General features: G+C 43.1%; 1 protein-coding gene across 1 annotated transcript; it reads right to left on the bottom strand.

The window, feature by feature from the left end:
* Positions 1 to 113: 113 nt before the first annotated feature.
* On the bottom strand, positions 114 to 11037 carry scinlb (scinderin like b). Its single transcript, XM_076982295.1, has 17 exons — positions 10898 to 11037; positions 8896 to 9081; positions 7391 to 7545; positions 5757 to 5918; positions 5375 to 5524; positions 4902 to 4991; positions 4562 to 4694; positions 4199 to 4287; positions 3804 to 4019; positions 3419 to 3552; positions 2391 to 2481; positions 2110 to 2280; positions 1826 to 2000; positions 1558 to 1673; positions 1287 to 1364; positions 1067 to 1127; positions 114 to 950 (listed from the first exon to the last, which is right to left on the bottom strand). Exons 1-17 carry the CDS (start codon positions 11019 to 11021, stop codon positions 790 to 792), a joined length of 2292 nt encoding a protein of 763 aa, XP_076838410.1. The 5' UTR covers positions 11022 to 11037; the 3' UTR covers positions 114 to 789.
* Between the last annotated feature and the right edge of the window lie 944 nt (positions 11038 to 11981).

The raw sequence follows: 11981 nt of genomic DNA, 5'->3' as shown, positions 1-11981 counted from the left end.
TTCCAGCATCATGTGGTCATAAAATCACAAAGACAATGTCAAAGGCAACGTCAATGTTGATTTTACCTTATAGCTTGGTCCCCCAAAGAATCTACATAGAGATGTGGACTGTATTTATTTTTAAAAGTAAGCAATTTATTCAAGGCAGAACAAAAAAATACAGTAGCGAAGTCTGCAGTGCATTTGTCTTTACAAAATATACTACTAATATGGCTTCCATACCATATATTGGAATTACTTATAACATATACTTGCAAAAAGAATACATAGGGGTCCAGCACACAGAACATGTTGTCCAAGTAACAGCTTCATATACACTTCCTTGCAGAAGAGTATATTAGCACTGGAAAAACTGTGCCTCTGTAAATGGAAATGCAGGGCCAAGTGGATAAAACGGGGCCTTAAGCCTGTAAACTTCAGACCATGGGTCACAAAACCAGACATCTGCTTAGCAGCTGCGGCTCATTCGTAGCCCGTTTGTGCACTGATAGCATTACGACACCGACTTGCTAGAAAGAGCAGTGAAAACGACGACTTCCTCGTCTGACTTAGACTGATCTTTATGCTTTGGTTGTTTTGAGAAACTAGGCCATTGGACAACTGGGACAAGTGCAGCGCTACTGGTTTACGTGGGTTTACTGAAGGTTGGAGGAAGCGTCTGAGACATGGCAACGTGTTACAGCCAAGTGATGCAATAGGTGAAAAGAGCTGTTTACCCAGCAGTCATGCAAAGTGCAAGCACAAAAAGGAAGAAGAGAAGGGGGCGGGGCTTCAAATTAGGGGTGGGCTTTAACTTTTGGCACAGATCTTTTGCAGGGGGTCAGTATGCCACATGTGGGCATCCCACCCCTGGAACCAGCCAGTAAAAGTCGGGGGCTCAGCCCCCTGCTTAATGGTAGTTATGGGTATCCCACGACGACCAGATGGGTCCGTGTCCACGTACTCCTTAGCTGTAGAGGGGGAGGAGGAGGGGGTATAAACACTCAGATTTTGGTTTTGTTGTATTAAGAGTTTCTGTTCAACAAAAACACGATAGTAAAACAGAACAAAAAAACTAAATTCTGACCTATTTTTGGCGCTCCGGTTTTTTCCTCATGGTTGGCATCGTTGCCAACCCAAAGGAAGATCTGAGAATAAAGGCACCAAGTTTAGCTCAAGTACGGCTGTGTTGTTTTTAATGTGTTTAATTAGTATTATTAATTCATTATGATGTGAAGATCAGTCTCAGCTGGAATAACAAACAGTTCCCTGTAAATATGCATCTAAATTTGAGCAAATCCACTCACCTGATCCCAAGTGTCCAGCAACATGACGTCGTCAGTGGCCAGGTCAGATTGGTTGAAGTCTCCAGGTACCTCCTCAACCTGAGGTATAGAGAGACAGAAAGAGAGGAAGAAGAAGAGATAGAACAAGAGAGTGACTCTCCCATTCAGCTAGGGAATGTCACAGTGGCAAATGTCTTGCTCTCTTCCTAACTGAGGTACTGACATCATAGCTGAAGGATGCCCATTTTTTAAATTCAATATACATGATTTTCTGCAAATCTGACATATTTACCACTAGCCGCCCGGTCTTATTGGAGCAGCCAAAGAGGCGTGGTGGTTTGATCGTCTTCTGCAGGCTCTTGGATGTCTGATACTCTTTCTTCCCTCCCAGAGCCGTCCAGAAAGCAGCTACAAGGAGATTTCAGTAGGAAATTAAAATTATGTAACAAAAAATTATGTTTCTTTTTTAATGTACAGTATGTTGTGATATAGAAAACAAAATGTCAACTGTGTGCAGGACCGAGCACCGATCCCGAACCGAAACGTGCAGCTCTCCATACCTGGCTCTTTGCCTTCCACCACATCGGTGGGTTTCCCGCCCAGGAAGCTGACCACATGCTTGGCGGCAGCCACTTCCTCCTCGCTGGCCCCAACGCCCCGCCACACGAACAGGGAGTCGGGCGTCTTCAACACGAACACATCGTTGGTGTTGAGGCTGCATGCGGAAGGAGTCACCTGTATGGAGACAGAGGGATAAAACATGGGGAGAGGAGAAGTCAACTGATCAGCCATTAGCCACTTGCATCTGTCAATCGAAGAGCCTCTGACCGGATGCTCCGCCCACCTCCACAGCCCGCGTGGCCTTGGCTGTGCTGGTGCGGATGTGGAAGAGGCGGGTGCTGCCCGCCTTTGTCTGGCCCCCCGTGCGGGAGGTGCCCCCCAGGTGGATGATCATGGGCTTGCCTTTAAACAAGCTCATCAGGTGGGGTGGCTCCTGGCCCTGGGTGACACGCACCTGGGTAGGAAAGGTTTAAAACAGTCACACTCTCAATCGTGTAGAGAAAAACAACACAAAAATACCCCAATGTCAGCACGGAGGGGGGTGGGGGGTGCGGAGTGTCTCACCTGGACAGGAGCTCCACCCATGGAGTCATCCAGCTGGACGGTGAGGAAGGCCGAAGCCGCCAGTTCATCCTGCGTGCTCTTCTGCCCCTGCCTGAAAGCAACACAGCGACACCTGGATTTACAGCAAAGCCTACGGTTGACGCAGGGTTCGAGCCGCAGCCGTGCCACGTGCGGTGGCACTGGGAGAAAGGAACACAGCAAGCCGAGGGGAGAAGGTCTGCAGGGTGGTGCGGCACAGTCATGCGCTCAACATCCGCTACGCATGCTGAGGTCAAAACACCACTGTGTTCACTAGCCACTTTATTAGGTACACCTGTCCAACTGCTCATTAACGCAAATGTTGAATCAGCCAATCACATGGCAGCAACTCAATGAATTTAGGCATGAATACATGGCCAAGACGGTCTGCTGTTGTTCAGACTGAGATCAGAATGAGGAAAAAAGGTGATTTAAGTGACTTTTAACGTGGCATAGTTGTTGGTGCCAGACGGGGTGGTCTGAGTATTTCAGAAACTGCTGATCTATTTGGATTTTCATGCTCAAACGTTTCTAGGGTTTACAGAGAATGGTCCGAAAAAGACAAAATAACCAGTGAGCAGCAGTTCTGTGGGCACAAATGCCTTGTCGATGTCAGAGGTCAGAGGAAAATGGCCAGAGTGGTTTGAGCTAACAGAACGGCACCAGTAACTCAAATAACCACTCGCTACAACCGAGGCATGCATCTCAAATCTGCAGCAACTATGTAATGCTATCATGTCAATATGGACCAGACTCTCTCAGTACTAGCAATGTGTACCTAATAAAGTGTATTTTACATTTTACATTTACAGGACACACGTGATCCTGTTTTTTCCAGAATAGCCATGCCAAACGGGGAACGACATATTACTATGGACTAGAGCTCAGACTAGGACTAATCTGGGGGGAAAAACAACAATGAAGACAAATAAACAGCAACAAAAAAAATGATGTTATGCGAGTGAATCTCTGACCTGCAAACACACACAAAGGATTGTGGGTCCTCTTACCAGGTGTAGATGAGGTATTGCTCCCGACTTCCTTGTTTGTAGGTGTAGAGGATGATGTAGCAGTCGCCCCCATAGAACTGACCATAGCAGGACGCATCCACCGGCACACGCGCCCCTCCCTCCACACGCCAGATCTGACCAAGAACACAGGGAATGTCTCTGGAGTACAACTAGTACTAAAATATAAGTATGTTTTATTAATTAGACTGCCAATTGTGGTGTAGTCTTTGCCCATCTTGGTCAATTTTACTTGCTTTGTAAGTCAAAAGTTCAACACAAGGTATTTCAGTCGCTCAATGCAATAGCACGTAGGTGAAATTTTAACCAACAGATCAACCTGTTTTCAAAGCAGATCCTTAGGTTAGAACTTTTGGCTCGTGTTTACCTCAACTTTTCCAGATCCATCATCCACCATCTTGTGCTGGGCAGCCATGGCCTGGCAGGAGTGCAGGGTGGAGGCATCAAAGGGGACCTGCTCCACTTTTGCAATGCTGCCTATGGTGTATGGCTTGGTTGGACCGGTAGTTTGGTCCTTGTCCTTCCAATTTATGAAGAACTGCTTGAATAGTGTGGTTTCGCCCCCTGCTGGCAACACCTGGATCTGCGGTGGCACAAAAAAAGCATCAATAAATATCACTCATAGGCCTCCTGTATAGTTTCAGATGCGATGAAAGAGGTAAACACACTAATGTGGATATTAAGATGTTTATGGATGATGTAATAAAGGCCACCTTTATTACATGGCCAAACGTAAAAATTGTGTGCTGCGAGGCTGTGTACCTGTGTTTTATTCGAGTAGTTCTTCTCTTTGATGAATTCCTGCGCTACCTTCATGGCAGCTTTGCGCTCAGCATCATTGGCTTTCGGACCTTTGGAGAAGGAATAAAGGATTGTGCTGAAATGGCTTTTGCACATTCACACCGTATTTCACCAGTATATTGTACCATTGGACAGAAACTAAAGGCTTCATAAATTCCGTAATAACTAATTGTTCCCTAACATTACGAAATCCCTTGTGAACTAATTTTTATTCTAAAAACCTAGTGCCTAGTTGAATGGTATATGATTCAGCCGTTACAGGAGGGAAACAAGATAATTTTGCCGTCCACCTAACTACATCTTCAAAACCAATAGAGCCCATACCTTTCCAGACAAACACATTGTTATCTACGCCGTTGTCCACAATGTAGCACTCTTCCAGCTTGAGCATCTCCTGTTTGAAGGGGCTGGATTGAGCTACGCAGGAGGTCTTCATAGAACCAGTGGCATCAGATATCTATATGAGGACGAAACCAAGCAAATCTGTCAAATGGCTTCCAAATTGCTTTGACAGATCATGATTTTGAGGTAAACAAAAGCATGCAGTTCAACATTCAGTAAAGTACAACCATCTAGCAACAAAACAATTCATCCTTTTTGTCTAAACAAATATTATTTACTATTTACTGTTTCTTAATGGAAGTATTTGGAAGAAATGCGTTACCTGGTAGAGTGCCGCCTTCTTCTTATTGGCTGTCTCCACCTTATCATCATCAGGCGTAGACGGGGCGATGGCAGGTTTGGGCCCCAGAACCTAGGGGAGATTCAGTGTATGTTTAGAGCCCATTCAGACACATGGCACACTGAGCAGACCCTTACGCCAAAGGACTAGACAATACACTACATGATTGCCATCCAAGATAAAGTCCCGCTCCTACCCCCCATTTTACTCTCTGATAATGCGCCAATTATGTAGTTTTAATTTTTCTTCATTTAATTCAGACAATAAATATTGCAAATAAATAGTTTCTAATAATGAATACTTATATGCATTTTTTCTGATATAATCTCCTCAAGTCAACAAAATAGAGGGCTTTCCCCTTCCTGATGTTGATAAAACACTGGATAGGAAGACAGTTTAGGGTGATATGACTCAGCAATAGATGTCGATATGATTGGACAAGAATGTGTCCTCACATCGATAACCTCCTGTGGCTCCGCCCCCTCCTCCACTATATGCACTTCGGCGCGACCGTTCCTCTCGTTGTCACGGATATCGATGGACACCTGGGAGGCCTTCACCTTCTCAAAGCGGTTACACTGACTTCCATTCCACAGATAAATGTTCTGAAATGGAGGGGAGACACATACATTGCCATTTTAGCCACTGCTATTATAAAAACGAACATACACAATACGAGGGTTTTCACCATACGAGGTGGGAAACTTGGACCAAGATGAAGTGAAGTCTAGAGGATTTTTGTATCTTCTAAAATAGGATTATAATTAAAAATAAAATAAATGAAACATTTTTTTAAAGATGTTCACAACTTGATAACCATGCAAGTGTGTGCTGCACCTTGCCCAGGTCAATGATGAAGCAGTCTCCCTGGTTGAAGCTGGCCCAGTTTAAGTCCACCTCGGTGGCTCGGATAGTCCTCCTACCCTTCACGTGCAGCAAACGTTTCACATTCGCATCGTTGGTCACCACATGATTGAAGCCAGATGCAACACCCCCTTTCTGTGGTGAGGAAGAGAGAGAGAGAGAGAGAGAGAGAGAGAGAGAGAGAGAGAGAGAGAAAAGTAGAGAGAGAGAAAGGGAGAGAGCAGGGTAAAAATAATGGCTTGGTTACGCAATGCACTAAATAGCTTTTTTAATTGAAGGATTTAAAGAAACTTAAAGGTATCCAAATACACCACCACCATGGTAAAAATTTCACAGCATAGCTCAAATAATGCAGGAAAAATACAATATTCTGAACATGTACAAAAGTAGTATTTATAATGTTTCTGCTTGGAATCTTCTCACAAAAGAAGCCACTCTATCAAGCATGGTTAGCAGGAGGCTAACCAAGGCAAGCATGGGCCGGACAACAGATGCACTGCCGCCATACTTTCATCTTGAGAGGAAACATTCTGTGGTAAAGACACTTGTGTTTGAGTGGTGGGAAGAACGTTTCGTGACTGAAGTCACCACACAACTGCTCCTTTGAATGGCCTTCGACTACACAGCTCTGAGCACAAGCCAAAGTAAGAAGAGTAACACATTATCTTGGGCATGTATTACCAAAGCGTGAGCACATTTTCAAATGAAACTTCGGAGCTTTGAGGCTAAAAGAAAACAGATGTTCCTATTCTGGACCCAGGGAACAGGAACCAACCCCCCCTCCCAGGTGCATCGTGGGTACACGTGTGCCGTATAGTTTCCTTTTTACTCAACATTGCCACTCCCCTGAAGATAAATGCATGTTCATGCTGCAGAAAATCGGCAGGATTCCATGACCTTTGCCCTTAATGTGGCTCTAAGTACAGATGATCAATGTTTAACTATGTTTTATGCACACTTTGTCTACTGTTTATACAGGTTCCTGGCTGTTTCCAGGCTATATGTGAGGATCAATGTAATAAACAGCTTTAATTCTGTTAAGCTTGCCCGTTTTTTGTTGTAACTCACTGCATGTTACTTTTGAAAAGGGACCTTAAAGTAAAGAATGTTTGGCTGGGTTTGGGCCTTGAGTAAAAGTCAAAGTCACAGTTGAGTGGTGTTGTAGTTTAAGGGGTTAAAGTGGCACACTTGAGGCCTTGCCCCTTTTCAAACAAGGAAGGATGTAACCAGAGGCAGTCTTTGCATAGAGGCATTGCTAGGCAACTGCCATGGGCCCCTCCCACTGCAGCCCACTGTAGGGGCCCCCTGAATAGCTGACTTATTTCTCGCATATTAATGTTGATGGGCCCCCTAGCTAAATTCGCCTTGAGCCCCCAAATTGCTAAGTCTGCCACTGGATGTAACGATAGTGTTTGAATACTGGTACATCTGCTGGCCAATAACTGAGAATGTAATTAGTTTGGGTTCTGTTAGCACATCAGGAAAATAAAGCTAAACTGTAAAGCTAAAGTTTTACCGAACTGGATAATGTGCAGTGAGGAGTCTAGCTAACTAGCCACACAACTGAACACTTGACTGTGATAAGGGCCCTTTTGATTCATTCCTACCTGATACTTGATGCCAGACTTGAAATAGCCCTGGAAGGTGATCGATTCGTTGTTTTGGACCTCACGGAACTGCACTGGTTTCCCGCCGAAGAAGTCGTCCAGCTGCGTGGCAAAAATGGCGCACGCTCCACTCTCGTCCTGAGAGCACTCGTCACCTGAGGTGGTACAAAAATAAAAATGAAGAGAGACGCAAGCATAAATTACCACGAGAAGTAGCCAGGAGTAGTTACATATGTAACTTTCACAACCTCATTGCACAGAAGTCTGACATAACACTGGCACCAGAGCATCTGAGGCTTAATCAAACCTGCCAAGAACCCATCAAGATCCTTTCCTCTGCAAGCACTTGACCTCACTGAGCGATAAGTAATAACGCACTGAAGTCAAACATTTGGCAGTCTTATTACACATCTGTATTAAAGTCAAAATCTTCCCACAGGCCAATGGAGTCAGGTTGTAGCACAGGGTGGAGCATCAATTGTAATCTCACAGACGATCCCTTGAAATGTAACAAAAGCGTGCCATCACACTCGACGCCATATAAGTAGATCTGAAGACTTTCTGCTGCGTAGGCTGGTAATGACTGCTGCAAGAGGCCATCTAGCTGAGATCTGGTTGCACCCTTTACTGCTCCTACACCATGCAGACTAACAGAAAGTTTGTATTCGTACTGTGGGAAGGAGTAGGCCTGTCCCGTACGAGGATGAAAACTTCTTTTCTGTTTGTCAGAAGGTCAGCAAATGGCATTGATTGCACCAGACGGAATGGCATTTAGAGAACAAATTAGCATGAGAAAATGAGAAAGCTTCCATTATGGTTACAATAATATCTGAAGCACTCTAGTACTTCAGGCATTCTTAGGATCCTTGTGTCTGGAGAAACATTTTAAGATGTACAGTACAATGGTCCCAAGGGACCATCAAATTTATAATGGAACACATGGAGGTCTTGGTAGGAAATACTGCACATGGCAGAAGCATGCTTGCAACATTTTACTGAGTCACTAAATGCCAAACAAATTGTTGCATCTAAGAGAGATGTTGGGTTGATCTATGCACAGATGACACATCCTTCCACTTCTAATGTGAGGCCATATGTAACAAGACATTTCATCATTTGTTACCATGTTAGTCGGGTTTAGCAGGAACTACCACAGAGAACCACAACCCTAGAGACAGCTCTGAAATTACTAAAAGCACATAGATCCTTGAGGGTGTGGTGGAGAGGTGTTTTAAAAGCTCTGCTATTGTTCCACCTGAAGTTGCACATGAACGCAGCAGTTTTCAGAGAGAGAGAGAGAGAGAGAGAGAGAGAGAGAGAGAGAGAGACTTTAAAGCTGGTGAAAGGAGGTGGAATAAAAACACTGTGAACAACACAAACACATTGATCAAGGCTATAAACACCCAAATGCCATTACTGACACCCACACCACAGCTGTGCTCACCAAGTTATCTGGAATCTGTGCACAACTGTAATCAAAGAACACGTCTGTTTATAACACTTACCCAGCCACATGTGTATGTAATAGGATGGAGCGGAGGTGGTGTACATCAGAAGGTAGGCGTCGCCCGTGTAGAAGCTGCCATGGAGGTTCTTGGGAACAGGCTTGAGGTCCATATTTTCGATGCGCCATATCTTCAGGCCTTGCTCCTTTCCAGCTGAGGAAAACTCCTTGTGGACAACCATGATGCCTAAGACGAGAAGCAATGGAGGGGAACGTGGGGGTTGAACAGTGTTAACTCATGACGCTGGATGCTTGCCAGCTGATTATACCTGACCTCCAGCCAGTCCACATTTCTGTGGTACAACCACATCCAACCAACCAGGTACCCAGAGAGCAGGAAGTGTGTAAATACAAAACCTAGCCCTCTAATCCATTTCAAGGTCAGAATAACTGAGCAGTGATTGGTTCAATCAAATTGGAGACAAGCATTTTCGAAGACCTTTCTTTTTTAATATTGAATACGAGCCTCTGTTTAGCAATTTAAAAGTAAATGGGTTCCAAGAGTATTTGTGCAACAAAGGAAGTAATAAAGACTTTGCAATAATATTCTCAGTTATCACTCTTAATCACTGCAGTAATGAGAACATTAAAGGTATATTTTAATTCTAACCATTAACCAAAATGAACTTGCAGCCATGTCACTGAGCCTTACTGGTAGACCAGACAAGAGAAGACACCCCTATTTATAAGCTTACAGCGCAGCTTTATAGTGTATATAAACAAGACTATGGAGGTATTGACATGTCTACAGCCATTCTGAACGTCGTAGTGGGGGCTAAATACTCCGCAGGATTTAACACTCTGCTGGAACATTGAAGCAGACATATGGTTGTATACAGTGAGTGTGTTGTAATTGTAAATCTGTAAAAAACTGTTTATAACTGATGAAAGTACTCGAATCTAATGAATTGATCATTTATTAGATTAGATTATTTATTTAACACATGATGAGTACTCTCAACTAGCAAAAAGATAAACCTGTATCCTTAAAATAAAATGTTTACATGAAACTTTTTTCGTGTCCATTTACACTGAATATTAACGTTATTCTTAGTTTACAGGTTGCTTTTGAATATTCGCTACCAGTAATGGAGTTTGGTGTTCTTACGTTAGTTTTGTACAGTACGCTACGTTAATCTCTGTTCTGATATAATATCTTGATTGCTGGTTCTGCACTTTTATTTCCCGTTTATTCGTAACAATATGGATATTGTTAGTCCTCCAGTTTAATATGTACAAAAAACAAGCAAAACCCCCCAATCTCGACACGAAGAGCGGAACTAATACTGCGAGTGTTTCCTATTAGTCACTGCTTCTCTTTTTCAGACTTCAAAAAGACAAAGATGCTGCACTCAGACACTGCATCTGCCTCAGTTTTAACATAAAGGTTAACTTCGCTAAAAAGAACATTTTCCCCTTTCTGTGAAGTATTAAGGAACAGTGCAATTAACAGGAAGCGAAATCTAGGTGCATTAATCAGATGAATAAGTACAAAAAGAGAAGCAACCATTATTTTAAAAGAAAGGAACGTGAATACGACCATTCCTTGAGTGTTGATCAGATAAACCCCTCTACTTTATTATACCGCACGTTATTTTCTGTCGACTGCAAGCTCACACACCACGGACTATAGAAAAGAAAAGTCTGAAACAAAGACCGACATATTTCAACAAGGCAAGAGGAGGTCTACATTCACATCTGGACGTGAATAAACACAGACTAGACCACACCGCGTCTGGCAAGGCGAGCCAAAACTGGTCACAGGAAAGCTCTTTTCAACTATTTTCTGCAAAACCAGAAACAATTATGCTATAATTCCGGATGCATTAAACCAAATTATCATCAGCTATTAACTGGATCATTAATACTCATTTCTTTTTCGTCAAAAAAGCAAAGTCCGATGCAAAAAAAAAGCAATCAAAATAGCAAAGTTCGTTGCAAATAATGACCGTCAAAGTGCAGTTAATAATGGACACGAACTTATGAATAATAAACATCCTTACACGTATGATGCGAAAGTTGCAGAGTAGGACGTTCACCAGAAAAGGATTCGCTCTTCTCCGTAGCAGATCTTCTCCAAGTCGCGTCAAAATAGTGGAGGTAGTGTCTATTTGCACGCGCTGTCATGGGGGCGTGTTCAGGCCTACCATATATAGGGCCCATATATAATAGATTTATGATTAACACAATCTAAAATCATGCAGGCAGAAAATGCTGGTGATTCTATAACTTTAATTACTATTATTTTACTTTAATGACTTTGATTGACTCAGAGATTACGTCTAAAAGAGTATCAACGGGCACATACTCTTATTGAACATCTATAAAGACTGCAGGTTTTCAGTAGGACAGTATACAGGGAGAGGTTTAAGGATGGTAAAATCTATGCTTCACACTTTTCAAATGTGTTGGAATAGAACACTAATACAAACTCTCAATTTCTACCCTTGGGCATTGCAGTGTGGAAGCCAGTACATCATTTCGTGTCTAAATGAACTCACTGTCCATTTTCTAACCACTTATTTTATTAGTGACTAACACTGACATTGCCAACATTTAGTCAAATCTAACACCCAATAATATTAACCAAATTCATCATAAAAACAAAACTGTGCTAACAGCAAAATTTCAAACATACAACTTTACGAATCATCCTTCTTTTTCAGGTCTCAGCTTGCATTTTGGCCATGCCATGGGCAGGTAGGTTCTTCTGTAGGCTGAAAGATCCACTCATCAGAAGTGGAGATGACTAGCAGGCTTACAGATCCCTGACAAAAAACAGGGCGACCGAATTCACTTTCATTCACTTTTCATGTTGCCAGTACCCACAAAGAGATATCAGAGCATCTGGCACGATTACGATCCACTGAGTTTCAGTACAGCTGTGGGTGAGGAGTGAGACAGGTTCGTACAAGGATTTGCTTCAAAGTCTCACAAGAGACACCCAAGCTGTTGCCTTAAGACCATTTTAAACTCCACTAGACATGTAGTTGCAAAAACACCTGAACTGGATAAGCGGGTTTGCGTACAAAACACACTTGAGGCCAGAAAAAAAAGCAAAATGACCAAAAACACATACGTATGTAA

This window comes from Brachyhypopomus gauderio, chromosome 19 (genome assembly GCF_052324685.1).
Source record: "Brachyhypopomus gauderio isolate BG-103 chromosome 19, BGAUD_0.2, whole genome shotgun sequence".
NCBI lineage: Eukaryota > Metazoa > Chordata > Actinopteri > Gymnotiformes > Hypopomidae > Brachyhypopomus > Brachyhypopomus gauderio.
This window is presented reverse-complemented; position numbering and strand designations above follow the sequence as displayed.

Bases quoted from the DNA above. Each gene is read 5' to 3' on its own strand.
- scinlb (XM_076982295.1), bottom strand. From the start codon at position 11,021: ATGACAGCGCGTGCAAATAGACACTACCTCCACTATTTTGACGCGACT. The intron at 4,992-5,374 runs GTGAGGACACAT...AATCTCCCCTAG, and splicing joins AGCCACAGGAGGTTATCGAT to GTTCTGGGGCCCAAACCTGC. The intron at 2,482-3,418 runs GTAAGAGGACCC...TGTTGCTTTCAG, and splicing joins CAATACCTCATCTACACCTG to GCAGGGGCAGAAGAGCACGC.